The 16,417-nt window shown below is 45.5% G+C and overlaps 1 protein-coding gene across 3 annotated transcripts in view; it reads right to left on the bottom strand.

Annotated features, from left to right (window-relative positions):
* Positions 1–16,417, bottom strand: part of MYOF (myoferlin) — a 179,139-nt gene that overhangs the window by 139,951 nt on the left and 22,771 nt on the right. For all 3 annotated transcript variants that reach the window (XM_064374110.1, XM_021669047.2, XM_021669046.2), the window contains exons 2-3: positions 12,384–12,439; positions 8,554–8,645 (exon numbers count right to left, since the gene is read on the bottom strand). In XM_064374110.1, coding sequence (XP_064230180.1) covers positions 8,554–8,645; positions 12,384–12,439 — 148 coding nt within the window. The remainder of the gene's footprint in view (positions 1–8,553; positions 8,646–12,383; positions 12,440–16,417) is intronic.

Genomic DNA, 16,417 nt, shown 5'->3' with positions numbered 1-16,417 from the left:
GCCACATGCCCTCAAGTCTTTCGCAAGAACTAGAAGACATTTCCTTTTAGGTATATTGTTAGACTTGTTGTTATCTTCTTACGACACAGCAAAATAGACCCCTTGCTGGTGATATATATTCAGAAACTCTTTCTAACTTTGTTCTGCATGTGTGTGGGAGTATATGTAATGGTGGTTTTGCATGCACAAGTACATATATTTGGAGGGTAAAAAGAATACTAGAAATGCAAATTCTTAGACAGATAATTATGGTCACTTTATTTCAGACATTCTAAATTTTCATCTCTAGCCGTTCAAGTTAAAATTTTAAATTATCTTTCATGTCTCTACTAACATGCTCAAGAAATCCTCCACTTTCTTGAATCTATAGAATAGAATTCTAATACTCAGCAGGGCATGGTAACTCATGCCCATAATCCCAGCACTTTGGGAAGCCGAGTCGGGCAGATCACATGAGGCCAGGAGTTCAAGACCAGTCTGGCCAACATAGTGAAACCCTGTCTCTACTAAAAATACGTAAATTAGCTGGGCATAGTGGCACATGCCTGTAATCTCAGCTAGTCCAGAGGCCGAGGTAGGAGAGAATCACTTGAACCTAGAGGTGGAGGTTGTAGTGAACTGAGATCGTGCCACTGCACTCTAGCCTGGGCAACAGAGTGAGACCCTGTCTCACAAAAAAACACACAAATAATTTTAAAAAAACGAATTATAATACTTGTTTTACTGTCCATGTCTACTAATGATCGTGTGCCATTTCTGGGTCAGTTTCCACTGATTGATTGTTTTCTCTCTGCATTACGGAGGTCAAATCCTTCCCTGTGGATTACAAGGCATCTTCCCTTGTTGGTAGGAACATAAGCTCTTCTCAGCCCTGCCTCAGGTAGTTTCTCACTCAGTACTCACCTGAAGATTCAAGGGAACTTTCTACAAGTCTCTGAAGTGCTCTATCTCTCCTCTCTCTTCTCTAGTCTTTGTTCTCTCTCTCTCTGTCTCTCTCTCTCTCTCTCTCTCTCTCTCTGTGTGTGTGTGTGTGTGTGTGTGTCTCCTCTTGGTCCACTAGTAACCTTGGCATCTCTAGACTCCCACCTGCATCTCTCCAACTCTGGGATACAACAAGGATCTGCCTTTCCTTGCATTGCAGCCTGGAAACAAGTCCCTTAGGCATTAAGCTGGGCACTCACACGGCTCACCTCATTGATCTCCCATCTCTTAGAGATCACTGTTCTGTGCCAGCAAAGTCTAACATCTGAAAACGACTGTTGCATGTATTTTGTTTTAGTTGTGTCAGATGGAGGGTAAATCTGGTCCCCTAGCATAATGGCACTTCCAAACCACAGTCAATTTAAGGATGAGAGTTCTGAGGCCTGGAGAGGGTAAGTAACTTGCCCAGGCCACACATTAGTAGAGCTGGGTCTCTAATCAGCTTCTGCCTGACTCCAGAATCCCAGCTTTCAACTACCAGGCTCTGCTGCCTTCCTGTGAGGTTAGTCTTGAGTTCCACATCTCTCTACAAAGGGGCATGAGCTTTGTGAGAGGGGTTTGTTTCTCTTGTGTTCTCACCCCTTTGTATCCTGACCCTTTTGCAGCTTGAACCCAAGTTGGAACTAGAGAGCTGTTCCAGAGAGCCGAGGTGGACAGATTCCATATCGATGGCCTATTACCAGTGAGCTGACATGACAGCTGCAAGATGCTTTGTAAATGTCAATGCCATCCACGTAGGAGCATCATAAATTCACTTGTTCACTCATTCATCCAACAAACATTTATTTAGAGCCTACTGTATGCCAGGCTCTATCTGTGCTAAGTAGGCACTGTGCTAAGTGCTGATGTCACGGCATTGAACAAGAGTGACATGAAGTTTACTATCCAGTAGAGAGAGAACAAATGAATAGGTAAATAGATAAGAACGTTTCAGATGGTGGTGAATGCTGAGCTACATACAGCAGGTGTGTGGACCAGCACACACCCTGAGTAATTGTCTAAAACACAATTCTAACATCTATATGCTCACGTAGACTCCTTTCCTATGCTTATGCTCATATGAGCTCCCTAATAAGAAGGGCTTTGAAGGAAATAAAACAGGGTCATAAGATGGAGAGTGACAGGGAGGGGCTGCTCTAGGTTGGATGATCAGAGATGGTGAGGCCCAGTGACAAGATTTTACATCTATTGCAGTTTGAGGGAAGGAGCATTCCACGCAAAGGGAAAAGCGAATGCAAAAGTTCTATGCGGTACCTCTTTTTTCTCCTGGGCACGTGTGTGCACACATGCATACACACACACACACACAATCTGAAACTTGTCAGTATCTTTCATTTTTACATGTGCAGGTTCTTGAGGATGGCACTTTTAGAAACTCAAGGGGAGGGCCAGAATGACAACAGATCAGGGTCCCATCCCCAACCCCTCTGAGGCTCAAGTCTACTCTCTACTTCTCAAGGTCACTGTGAAGAGTAAATGAGATGCAATATAGTCTCTTCATATATCTTGTCCATTGCAGAAGATCGTCATAAGTGACTTACTATTCAATAGTATAAAAACGCTTAAAATTTTTACCTAGGGTAGAGCTTAGGAAAGGTAGCAATAAACTGATATCGAGAATTTAAAATATTTTTTTTTCATAATTAGGAAGAAACACCACTTCTATTTCAGCAGAGATAACTGATCATTCTACCAACATTTTGTTTCCTATAGGTAGTCAGAGACTTTTGGTATAACATAAAAGTCAACTATACAGGCCTGGATATAAATGAGCTGACTCTGACACACACCTGCTGTGTGACCTTGAGCAGGTTACTCAATCTCTCTGAGGAAAAGTAGGACCCATCATATGGGGTATGTGTGAGGATCAAGTGGGGTAATGAATGCAAAGGGCTGGATGCCCTGGGCACATGCTAAGTCCTCATGAAGTGATAGTCATTGGCTGTCTGCAAAGTGAACTTTCATTCTTCAGCCTCTGGGAAAATCTTTCCCCTCTGACATTTCCTCTAAAAATAACATTTCATGTTCCTCCTGTGACCAAGAGGCTCCTCCTTTCTCACCCTCATTCCTTCTGAATGGCTGGTTGGATGACTGTAAAGTGAGGGAGAAGAGTTCACACTGAAAAGGCCCACCCACTCCCGGTGCCTGAGGGTTGTAGGGGGTGTTACGGCCCGCAGGCGCTGAAGCCTGGGACTGCGTGGGTCTAGCCGGTGTGGGTGTGGGCACGGTGCACAGCTGACCCAGGCAGCTGGGAACTGTTTGCTAACAGGCCGGGGAGCAGCAGATGCAAAGTGAGGGCTCCTGTTTGCACAGCCCATCTCCATGGCAACAGGAAAGTCAATAGGCAGGACATTCCTTAAGCCGTAGAAAACCCTTCTGGCCCCACCCTGCGCTTCAGGTGAGGGAAGCGGTCCCACACTGAGCAGTAAGCAGATCCTCAAAGGCCAGAACTTCAGTAGAAAAAGGCAAAAAGAACCCGGCGCGGTGGCGCGTGCCTGTAGTCCCAGCTACTAGGGAGGCTGAGGCTGGAGGATCTCTTGAGCCCAGGAGTTCTGGGCTGTAGTGCGCTATGCCGATCGGGTGTCCACACTAAGTTCGGCATCAATATAGTGAACTCCTGGGAGTGGGGGACCACTAGGTTGCCTAAGGAGGAGTGAACCGGCCCAGGTCGGAAACGGAGCAGGTCAAAATTCCCGTGCTGATCAGTAGTGGGATCGTGCCTGTGAATAGCCACTGCATTCCAGCCTGGGCAACACAGCGAGACCCTGTCTCTTAAAAAAAAAAAGCCAAAAAGAAAATCTAGGCCCAAAATACACAAATATTTTGAACAAACATACAGCTTATTCCGAGACTGTTAAAAAAAAAAAAGTTTGTTTCTTAAATATACAGGTAATTTGACCAAGATGTGTGTATTGGTTAGTTGGTGGAAACTAAACCAATGATCATGATTCCCAGCTGAGGATGGAGAGGCACACTGCTTAGCAGAAGAGCAGAGGCGATGGAGGGGCAGGAAATCATGCCTTGTTCATTACAGAGCTGACGCAGGGTCGGCCTTTCACTGCAAGACAGTAAACTACGCAGTGGAAGCTGCAGGACAGAGAGATAATGTTCTAATTATTAATACAAAAAAAAAAAAAACCACCTCCTCCAGTGACCTGGCCATAGGGCCTAAAATTCCCATCTTGTTCACTCCTTCAAGTAAGTCACTGATGGCCTTCAGTTTAAAAGTCAATGCTACCGGGAAATTAACTATTAGCAGCTGTTATACCAACACTCGATGAATTTCTCAGAAAGCACCTTGAAGCAGGGCTATGAAGGACTGAGCCACAGGACAGGTAAGTTTTGTACAGGAAAAAAATGGCAGAGTGTGCAGGGTGCGGCTCAGAGGGCAGGCCTCAGCAGGTACCACAGTGGCAGCCAGGAATCTTAAAGACACCGGGTGCCCAGCAAAAGTCGGGGGGATGGAAGATGGGAGGAGGGAAAGATTGAAAAAGTAATCAAGACCAGCTTCATAACTGGCCTAGAATTTACCTCTGTTATGCCTAAAAATTCTGGTCATCATAATATCAGAGTAACCCTGTGCTCATTTGGTCTTGTTTTTTTTTTTCCTCGCTCTGTCATCAGGGCTGGAGACCAGTGGTGTGATCTCAGTTCACTGCAATCTCTGCCTCCCAGGTTCCAGCAATTCTTGTGCCTCGGCCTCCCAAGTAGCTGGGATTACAGGTGTGCACCACCATACCCAGCTAATTTTTGTATTTTAGTAGAGACAAGGTTTTGCCATGATGACCAGGCTGGTCTTGAACTCAAGTGATTCGTCTGTCTCAGCCTCCCAAAGTGCTGGCATTACGGGCATAAACCAGCACACCTGGCCTCATTTGGTCTTTATACTCAAAAGGCATCATAACACCAAGTGTAACATAGCTCAGCATGACGCATGGAGCCCCTGAACCTTAGAAGGACCCTCTTAGAACAGGACCCATCGTATTTTCTTTGTTCAGAATTATGCCTGTCATAGGTTCACAAAAATATGAAAATGTCCAGGTTCAGATGGACTGTACGTGACCTCTATCTCTAGAAATGCACGCAAATGCCTGAAATGAGTGCCAGGGTGAGCCTTAGGGTGGGGGCTTGTCCTTTCCCATCACTGCTGTCCTCTGAGGGCTGCACTGTGTTTTCAATCCGTTTACAATAAATAAATAATGGTCTCCCAGGATTGTTTTCCTGCTTCCTAACTGGTGCCTACCTCCAGTCTACACAAAAAGCCCGAGTGATCCTTTTAAAATATGTCGGATCATAAGCAAAACTTTTAACGGATTCCTATTCCACTTAGGATGAAATCCAAAGCCCATGCCTTAGCCCACAAAGCTGCACACATTGTGGTCCCTCTGACCTCACCAACTTCCTGCAGTCCCACCGCTCCCTGTGCCCCAGCCTGACTGGCCTCCTCACATTCTCCAGCACCCCAAGTGCACTCCTGCCTCAGGACCTTTACACGTGCTCTTCCCTGCCTGGGATATTATTCCTCGATACTCCCCAACCCCCCAGAGAACTGCATGGCTCAGTTCTTCATTATATTAGGTTGGTGCAAAACCACAATTACTTTTGCAATTATATTTACGTCTCTGCTCACTTGTCACCTTATCACCACCTCAAATAAAACTGCATCTCCCTTCCTTGCTGCCCTTGACTACTTTCCGTTTTCCTCTGATTTTCTTTTCTTTTCTTTTCTTTTTGAGATGGAGTCTTGCTCTGTTTCCCAGGCTGGAGTGCAGTGGTGAGATCTCAGCTCATGACAACCTCGGCCTCCTGGGTTCAAGCTATTCTCCTGCCTCAGCCTCCTGAATAACTGGGACTACAGGCACGCACCACCATGCCCAGCTTATTTTTGTATTTTTAGTAGAGACAGGGTTTCATTATGTTGGCCAGGCTGGTCTCGAACTCTTGACCTCATGATCCACCTGCCTCAGTCTCCCAGAGTGCTGGGATTACAGGCGTGAGCCACTGTGCCCCGCCCTGATTTACTATTCTTCATGGGATACAACAGTTTCTTCTTTAGCTCACATCACTTCATGTACCTGACACATTATATACGTATTTTTTAGTGTATTTGTTTATTTTATGACTTTCTCTAAGTATTGAAACCTTCAAGAAAGCAAGGACTTTAAACCATAAATGAGAGTTTTGAGGCCAGCCCATTGCCATGCTAAAATAAATAAGGCACAAAATGAGGAAGGCCTCAACCAGGCTGGTGGCTGTGGACCTGGGGAAGAAACATATACACAAGCACAGACTATGGAAAGGAAGAAAACATAAGATCTGGCGACAGACTGGGTAAGATATAAGGGGCCAGGCATGGTGGCTCACACCTGTAATCCCAGCAGTTTGGGAGGCTGAGGCGGGAGGTCACCTGAGGAGTTTGAGACCAGCCTGGCCAGCCAACGTGGTGAAACCCTGTCTCTCCTAAAAATACAAAAATTAGCTGGGTGTGGTGGCACGTGCCTATAATTCCAGCTGCTCAGGAGGCTGAGGCAGGAGAATCACTTGAACCTGGGAGGCCAAGTTTGCGGTGAGCCAAGATGATGCCATTGCACTCCAGCAGAGCGAAACTCAGTCTCAGAAAAGAAAGAAAGAAAGAAAGAAAGAAAAATATGCCTCAGTCACAGGGGCATTGGTCAGCAATGGAGAATGGTAAAAAGATCTCATCAAAGGCAAATATGGGAGTGCCTATCAAAGCACTGTCCAGGGAGTAGATGTCTGTGCAAACTCTCTTAGTCTGATGCCGTTAAGCAGAAGACCCCAATAACTGGAGTGACCATCTAATTTACTGTACCCCTGTAATCCCACCACTTTAGGAGGCTGAGGTGGATGGATCAGTTGAGGCCAAGAGTTCAAGACCAGCCTGGCCAACATGGTGAAACCCCGTTTCTACTAAAAAACACAAAAATTAGCTGGGTGTGGTGGTGCATGCCTGCAATTCCAGCTACTCAGGAGGCCGAGGCACAAGAATCACTTGAACCCAGGAGGCAGAGGTTGCAGTGAGCCGAGATTGCGCCACTGCACTCCAGCCTGGGTGACAGAGTGAGGCTCTGTCTCAAATAATAATAATAATAATAATGATTTACTGTCCAAACCAAGCCATGTTGACAGCAAAAGAGGCATTACTAATCATCGTGCTAGGACAGTAAACCAGGACTGTCCCAAGAAATCAGGGCATGTGACCACCCTACCTCAACTAATTCATACTAATTTTTTACTCTCATTACATCCTTCGGATTATACCAGATGCACCTAAGACATACATTTTAAAATGTACTAACATTGCTGAAAACTGAAATGCTTCTTACAATTGATGTAGGCATTAAGTATCAGGCTTCTTTTTTAGGGGGCTGGGGAACCAAACCTGTTATTAACTTAATAGTACATCTCATAAACAATGACATCTTCTAAGCAAGGATACAAAGTAATTTGGTTTCCCATGTGGTATGACTTAAAGGAAAATTCATGAATTGGAGGGTAGAAATGCCCTCTCACTAGGCAACTGATTTCCACCAGAAGGAAAATAAGCAGGTATTCTGGCTTTAAACATCAGTCTCGGCCAGGCACGGTAGCTCATGCCTGTAATCCCAGTACTTTGGGAGGCTGAAGCGGGTGGATCGCCCGAGGTCAGGAGTTCAAGACCAGCCTGGTCAACATGGTGAAACCCTGTCTCTACTAAAAATACAACAGTTAGCTAAGCGTGGTGGCACATGCCTATAATCCCAGCTACTGGGGCGGCTGAGGCAGGAGAATTGCTTGAACCTGGGAAGTGGAGGTTGCAATGAGCCAAGATTGTGCCACTGCACTCTAGCCTGGGCAACAGAGCGAGACTCCATCTCAAAAAAAAAAACAACAGCATTAGTGTCTTGTGAACTTGGTTAGCTTGAATTGGTAACATAAAACTGGGTCTAAGTCTACAAGGCCAAAGTCCACAAGGCCAAAGTCCAGATCCTGGCCTAGGGTGAATTTATTAATACTAAGGTCATTCTGTCCCACAGGGACCTGTTTGGCAAGTCCCCCATCTTTACCCGGAGGACAATTCTTGGTGTCACCACAGGCACCACCGTGACCCTTCCCCTTGTGAAAAGAAAGAGGCAGTAGGGCCAGGAGTCTGGTTTAGGTCTGTCGGGATTAAAAGGCAAAGGAGACATTGAGATGGAAATGCGGCTGGAAGTAAAACTTGAATGAGATGTGCATGGGCCACGAATCAGAAGAAGAAGCGATTTGGTCCAGTTCAGATAAACTACCAGAGGTAGGAAATGTCGTTAAAGAAGTTGCAGGCGTGTGAACAGGCTTCACTCTAAGCAAGTCTGATGGACTAGGGGTGGCTCGGTGTTTGCAGCCTTTCGGGAAAAAGTGCTGAGATGGATGAGCCACATCTGCTATTGGCTCAGAAGGGAGGGAGCATGGCATTAAAGCACATTTATATGGGAAGTATTATATATAATACACTATTAAAGATGTGTCTCTTCAACAGAGTAAACAACAGTGAGAGGGTGATACATAAAATGAGAAAAACAGTTGAAAACAACTTACTTATTTTGTCCAATTGTCTCAAAATCTTTCACGATAATCCCAAGGGAAGATGAAAAGTCCAGCGGAATACCCCTCAAGTCAAACTCCAAAATCTGTTCACAGAAAGGTTTTGAAAAAAAAAAAAAAAAGGCTGTTAAAGGAGCAGAGATTACTAAGATGCACCAAGGCTACATGGTGGGTCATTATTTTCACCAAGGACAATCTTTTGAAGTTAGGCAGAAATGATTAAATTCTAAACCTGAAGGTGGCCGAGGGGGCAGGAAAGAAACCAGACGTCAACTTAGAGGACCTGTGGACAACTCCTGGCTTCCTGTTTCCTAGGCTCTGTGGCTTCAGCCAGGCCACCACAGCCCTGCCTCATGCTCAGAGAACTGGACTCAACGCCTACCACAACTGCTGCAAGAATGAAATGTAGGGTGTATGTGAAAACATCTTCTCCAATGGCTAGTTTTAAATTATCTGCTCTTCTTAATCATGCTACTATCAAACAAAGAAGATGAATGATCTAAGCAAACATTTTCTAAAATGCCCCTCCTTTTAAGTTCCACCACGGTCGTCAATGCTGTAATATACCGACCTTTCTGGGTCTCTCATTTTAATGCAGTAAGTTTCTTTCTAATGACAAATGTAAAAAATAAATAAATAAGTAAAGCATCACTGATGCCTTTGATTAATTAGGTAATAAATAAATTAAATACATTAAATGATGACTTGATCCTTCTTGTAGTGGGCTTGGAATGGAAGGACAACTTGTTTCAGAACTTCTAAAAAAAAGTTTTTCAGAACTCAAAAAAATTCTCAGTCTCCTCAGTAGCTGGGATTATGGGCACACACCACCATGCCCAGCTAATTTTTATACTTTTAGTAGAAATGAGGTTTCGCCATGTTGGCCAGGCTGGTCTCGAACTCCCAACCTCAAGTAATCCACCCGTGTTGGCCTCCCAAAGTGCTGGGATTACAGGTGTGAGCCACAGCCCCTGGCCTCAAAGCTTCTATTAGAACACACCCAGGCTGGGAATGGTGGCTCACACCTGTAACTCCAACACTTTGGGAGGCTGAGGCAGGAGGACTGCTTGAGGCTGGCAGTTCAAGACCAGCCTGGGCAACACAGTGAGATTCTGTCTCTAAGAAAAATTTAAAAATCAGCAGAGCACAGTGGTGTGTGCCTATAGTCCCAGCTGCTTAGGAGGCTGAGGCAGGAGGATCACTTGAGCTCAAGTGGTCACGGCTGCAGTTAGTTATGACTGTGCCACTATACTTTAGCCTGGGTGACAGAGCAAGACCCTGTCTCAAAAAAGAAAAAAAGAGTTGCGCACAGTGGCTTACGCCTATAATCCCCAAGGCAGGTGGATCACCTGAGGTCAGGAGTTTGAGACCAGCCTGAACAACATGGTGAAACCCTATCTCTACTAAAAATACAAAATTAGCCAGGCATGGTGGCACATGCCTGTAATCCCAGCTACTTGGGAGGCTGAGGCAGGACAATCACTTGAACCTGGGAGACGGAGGTTGCAGTGAGCCGAGATCGCACCATTGCACTCTAGCTTGGTCAATAAGAGTGAAACTCTGACTCAAAAAAAGAAAAACCCAGCATGAGCAATCCCAGTGGGTTTGAGGTTGACATTTCATTTGGGTTTGGTTTCAATTATAAAACAGTTTACTTGATAAAACATTTGCAATATGAAAGTACAGAAAAAAGTGTTGGAAACAAAATGGAATAAGATGGCTGATTCCCTGCAGAGGATATGCCAGCTCACGTGAGAACACATCTCTCTGCCATTGGTCACGTGGCTGATCTCAAATATAAAGAGACGAGTTGGGATGATTCAAAATCTGAAATAGGAAGCACCCTCACATAAATGTATTTCTTATTTGTTTTATTCTTGGAACTCTGTGTCAGGTGCTAGGAATCCACAGTGACCAACCCAAGGGGCCTCTTGCTCTCATGGAGCTTGCAGTCCAGCTGGCTGTGCTCTGGGCTCTGGGGAAATTACAGATAAGTGGAATTCCCTCTCGACCTGCCTGAGACCTGCCGGGCATTTCAGAAAGGCATTAAAAAGGCTGGACACAGTGGTTCACACCTGTAATCTCAGCACTTTGGGAGGCCAAGACAGGAAAATGGCTTGAGCCCAGGAATTCAACACCAGCCTGGGCAACAGAGCGGGATGTAATCTCTACAAACATTTTTAAAAATTAGCTGGGCATGGTGGTGTATACCTGTAGTCCCAGCTATTCAGGAGGCTAAAACAAGGGGATTGCTTGGGCCCGGGAGATCGAGCCTACAGTGATATGATTGAACCACTGCACTCCAGCCTGGATGACAGAGCGAAACCCTGTCTTAAAAACAAAAAACAAAAAACAAACTAAGGCATTAAAAAGTTTTTTTGTTTCACTTCATTCAAGGATAAGGTCTAGCCAGGCACAACGGCTCACACCCATAATCCCAGCACTTTGGGAGGCTGAAGCAGGTGGATCACTTGAGCTCAGGAATTCAAGATCAGCCTGGGCAACATGGTGAAACCCCATCTCTACAAAAAATGAAAGAATTAGTCAGGTGTGGTGTGTGCTTGTGGTCTCAGGTACTCAGGAGGCTGAGGTGGGAGGATCACCTGAGCCCAGGAATTCAAGGCAGTATTGAGCCTTAATCACACCGCTATACTCCTACCTGAGGGAGACCCTGTCTCAAAAAAAAAAAAAAAAAAAAAAAAAAGATAAGGGTCTATTCTTTATCTCATGGAGATATTAAAACTAGTTGGGAGAGAAAGCAATTTGCAGTGGGTGGAGGGAAGCCTTCATGGACTGGTGACTTGGCGAAAATAACAAGACATTCATTATCGTTCTTGTCCAGGGAGGTTTGACCCAGCTTTTGAAAAACACAATGGAGCTGCCCATCAACTGTTAAAAAGTTAGTTTCATGAATAATTGGGTGGTTTAAAAAAGAGAGAGAGAGAGAGAGTAGGAAAATCCTACTCAGTGGGAAGAATTAAATTTTTTCACGTATTTGTGAAAATATTAAACACTAAACTACTTCTAAACTAGATATAAGGTCAACAGTGGGGGGAGGTAAATAAGTTATATGTCTTCAGTAGAATATTACACAGTCATTAAAATACTTTTGAATTGAATAATATGGGCATATGCTCAGGATGTAGTAGAAAATGCAGGAGAGGAAATCATTTGCTATATGATGCTAGTTTGTATTTCAGATGTCATATTTTATTAAATATATTCCTTCAATAAACACTTACTGATACATCACAGATGTTAATAGTTTCCTCTAAGGAGTGGGACCCAAGTTAATTTCTTAATGCTTATCTGAAGTTTTCAAAAATGTCCACATGAAGCATATTGGACATCACTTTTATCAACATAAAAACAATACATGTCATTACCCAGCTAGACACACAGAGAATCATGTGATACAGTCTTGATTTGTCACATGCAGACATGTTTTTAATTATGAGGCCTTCCTGCTGAGGCTCTGGAGATGATCTAATCCCACACTTGCTCTACACATGTGCCCCAGATATGCAACATAAGTGGACCAAGCTCACACAGCAAGCTCATGGCGGTGCCAGGTTAACAACTCGACTCTCCTCCTGCCAATCCAGGCTCCCCTCACCACACCACGGCTGTATGGGAGATGGTTGCTTGTGAGCTACTCTCCTTGAACTGCTCTGCTCCCTTGGTGAACACAAAAGGAAATGGAGTGGGTGGGGGTGAAATGCAGAGATTCTCCTTCCAAAAGGAAGAGGTAACCTCTCACCCAAAGATAGGACAATCAAATACAGCTTGTTGAAACAAAGTTGAAAAAACAATGAAGAAGTCACCTCATTCCAGACAGGGTTCAATTCATTATCAACTTTCTTTGTTTTCTTTTTCTCATCTGCAAAAGAGATAAAGGAAGACATATCAATCATTTATAAAAAGTTAAAGAGCATGTGCCATTCATTGATTCTAAGAACATTACCTGAGGGTTTACTTGCACCCACATTTCCCCATTCATCTGCTTAGGATGGGCATGAGCCATTGCACCTGGCCTTCATCTAATTTTAACCCTAGGAGGATCCAAGCCAAGGTGATGCCTGGCTGTAATCCCAGCACTTAGGGAGGCCAAGGTGGAAGGATTGCTCAAGCCCAGGAGTTCAAGACCAGCATAGGCAACATAATGAAACCCCATCTCTACAAAAATACAAAAATTAGCTGGGTATGGTGGCACATGTCTGTAATTCCAGCTGAAGTGGGAGGATCCCTTGAGCCCAGGAGGTCAAGGCTGCAGTGAGCCAAGATCACACCACTAACACTCCAGCCTGGGAAACAAAGTGAGACCCTTTCCCAAAAAACAACAACAACAACAACAACAACAAAAACACCGCTAGGAGGTATGTATTACTATTTTCATTCCCCTTTCACAGCTAAGGAAACTGAGAAGCTGAGTAACATATTCAAAGTCACCCAGTTGGCCGGGTGCAGTGGCTCACACCTGTAATCCTAGCACTTTGGGATCCCAAGGCAGGCAGACAACTTGAGATCAGGAGTTCAAGACCAGCCTGGCCAACATGGTGAAATCCCGTTTCTACTAAAAATACAAAAATTAGCCAGGCGTGGTGGTGGGCACCTGTAGTCCCAGCTACTCGGGAGGCTGAGGCAGGAGATTCATACTTGAACACAGGAAGTGGAGGTTGCAGTGAGCCGAGATTGCACCAGCGCACTCCAGCCTAGGGGATAGAGTGAGATTCAGTCCCCCCTAAAAAAACAAAAAACAAAAAACAAAGTCACCCAGTCAATAAATGGTACTGCTAGGATTTGAGACCCAGGCAATCTCATATTGGTGGCCACACTTCGAGTCACTCCTCAGCCATCGCTTCTCCTCTCCTGCTGTGGAATGTAGGAGGCAGCGGGTTTTGTTTCGCTAATGTCACATTGCTTTGGCTCCCAGCACATAGCTGCCTGTGGGACTAACCACTTCATTCTTCCAAGACCTCAGCATAGCAAGGCCATGAGTCATGGCCCTCACTCTGCTAAGCATTAACTTTTCCACTTGAGAGGGCAACACACAGCCCAATGGCTCCTTTCCCGTTTCAGCATGCCCTACTCATCGGCTCGTGCCCAGACCTATACTGGCTGGTTCTGCCTGTGCTCTTTCTAGTGGTCTACAGAGCCTCTCACTGCATCTGACTCTGAGGTCCCCTAGAAGCTGTCCTGAAACTTCCCCTCCCACACTTCCATTTTGACCCCAGCCATCCCTCTCCTCATCTGACATAAACTCCCAGCCCTCCTCTCTGGTTCCAGTATAAGGAAGTGCTCTTGAGAGAAAGAGAAGACATGAAAAGGATTTTTTTTTTTTTTGAGAGTCTCACTCTGTCGCCAGGCTGGAGCGCAGTAGTGCATCTCAGCTGACTGCAACCTCTGCTTCCCGGGTTCAGGTGATTCTCTGCCTCAGCCTCCCAAGTAGCTGGGATTACAGGTGCCCACCACCATGCCCGGCTAATTTTTGTATTTTTAGTAGAGACGGGGTTTCACCATGTTGGCCAGGCTGGTCTTGAACTCCTGACCTTGTGATCCACCCACCTCGGCCTCCCAAAGTGCTAGGATTACAGGTGTGAGCCACCGCGCCTGGCCGAGGATTTTCAACTTAAACAGAACTAGACAAAATGGTTTCTGTGTGTCATTGTAAACGCTCCCTCTACAGAACATCTCTAGGTGCCAGGCTGTGCATTCTACCGCAATATCTCTAACCACTGAGACAATTCTTCAAGGTAAACGTGGTCATTTCCATTTCTCAGCCAAGAAAACGGAGAGTAATTAACCTGCCTACGATCACATAACTAATATGGAAACAGCACCAGATTTTGAACTATAAGTCTCTGGCTCCAAAATCTGTATTTGTGTGTCTTTGCCACCATGACACAGTGCCTTATTGCAAGCTGTCAGAAATGCTGGATAATGAAGATGCAGAAATATAACGTGTGATGGGCTTGGCATCTTGGAAAATGTCCATAGAGAAGTTCATGGTCACATTCCAGGTTATCCTGAAACTCTCTAAGATTATTTGCTCTAATACACAAAATATTGCCTCTGTGAGTTTTCCTGCAGGAAAGAGCCCATTGTTCTCATCAGATTCTCAAATGTGTTAGTGACCTTGAAAATTGAAAAGGTTAGGAATCCTTGCATTCAACAAGCATGAAATAGTACCACCCATCTCCCTCCACCTCACCACTGCCCCTGCTCCCACAACCAGGGCTTGGTGGGTGGAGAATTGAGTCATGAAGGTGTGGATCTGGACCCTGAAACCATGGCAGGCCTTCAAGAGAGAAGATGGGCGATTCCAAGAAGTCCCAGGAAGAAGGGAAAGCAAGGAGAAGGCACCAAGTATGCATAAAAACTGGGCACCCAGGCTTGGGGTAGGGTTTGCATCACTGCAAGATGGCACTGAAGCAAAGTTCCAGTCTCCAAGTCCCCAAGACTCCAATCAGGGAGCCAAGGCAGGGACAAGGGCCCCAGGGAGGCTGCATGAAAAGTCAGCACTTGTCAACATGAAACAAGTCCCAAGCCTGGTTCCTGACCTAGGAAACAGCACAAGGAAGACACGCAGCAAACTACCTTGATGCCGAGCCTGGGACCACAGATCCTCTCTGCCCTCAGGAGGGACAGGATTGTTCAAGGGCCAGCAGCTGGGGAGTGTGAAATTATTCATTCGTTCATTCATTCGTAAACATTTGTTAAGCATCCACTGTGTGCCAGTAACAGGAAACAGAAGAGTGTAAGATAGTTCTTAGTCTTAAAAAGTTCCACAGGCCAGGTACGGTGGCTCATGCCTGTAATCCCAGCACTTTGGGAGGCCGAGGCAGGAGAATCACCTGAGGTCAGGAGTTCGAGACCAGCCTGGCCAACATGGTGAAACCCTGTCTTTACTAAAAATTCAAAAATTAGCCAGGCACAGTGGCGGGCACCTATAATCCCAGCTACTTGGGAGGCTAAGGCATAAGAATTGCTTGAATGTGGGAGATGGAAGTTGTCGTGAGCCGATATCACGCTACTGCACTCCAGCCTAGCAACAAAAGTGAAACTCTGTCTCAAAAAAGAAAAAACAAAGAAAAAAGAAAGAAAAGAAAAGAAATAGCAAAAACCTCCACCATGCTCTTGTCTGTCTCTTTTCTTATTTTTAAAATTTCTTTTATTTTTGGGACAGAGTTTTGCTATTGTTGCCCAGGCTGGAGTGCAGTGGATCAATCTTGGCTCACTGCAACCTCTGCCTCCCGGGTTCAAGCGATTCTCGTGCCTCAGCCTCCTGAGTAGTTGGGATTACAGGCATTCGCCACCATGCCTGGTTAATTTTTTATATTTAGTAGAGCTGGGGTCTCTCCATGTTGGTCAGGTTGGTCTCGAACTCCCTACTTCAGGTGATCCGCCCGTCTTGGCTTCCCAAAGTGCTGGGATTACAGGTGTGAGCCACCGCGCCTGGCCTTGCCAGTCTCATTCTCATCCTGAAGTTCCTTCCTGCCTATCAGAAGGGGCATACATGGAAATAATGACTGGCCAGCTCAGGCCAAGAGACCTCACAGCTCAGCCCACAGAAATGGTTCCCTGAGTGAGTTCTTCCACAAACATTAATCAGCTCCTTCCTTCTTCCATCCAACAAATATTTGTGGAATAGCACTTGCCAGGCATTGAGCTGGGCACTGTAGGAGACATAAAAATACCCAAGACATGGTTCCTGCCCTCAGGAGGTCTAGTGGGGAGGGGAGATGTAGCTATAGGGGATTAATATAGAAAGAACTTCCGGCCAGGCGTGGTGGCTCACGCCTGTAATCCCAATACTCTGGGAGGCCAAGGCAGGTTGATCATAAGGTCAGGAGTTCAA

This window comes from Aotus nancymaae, unplaced genomic scaffold, assembly GCF_030222135.1.
Source record: "Aotus nancymaae isolate 86718 unplaced genomic scaffold, 86718_ANA_hifiasm-v0.15.2.pri h1tg000010l, whole genome shotgun sequence".
Classification (NCBI taxonomy): Eukaryota; Metazoa; Chordata; class Mammalia; order Primates; family Aotidae; genus Aotus; species Aotus nancymaae.
Note: the sequence above shows the minus strand (reverse complement) of the source record. Positions and strands in the feature narration are given on the sequence as shown.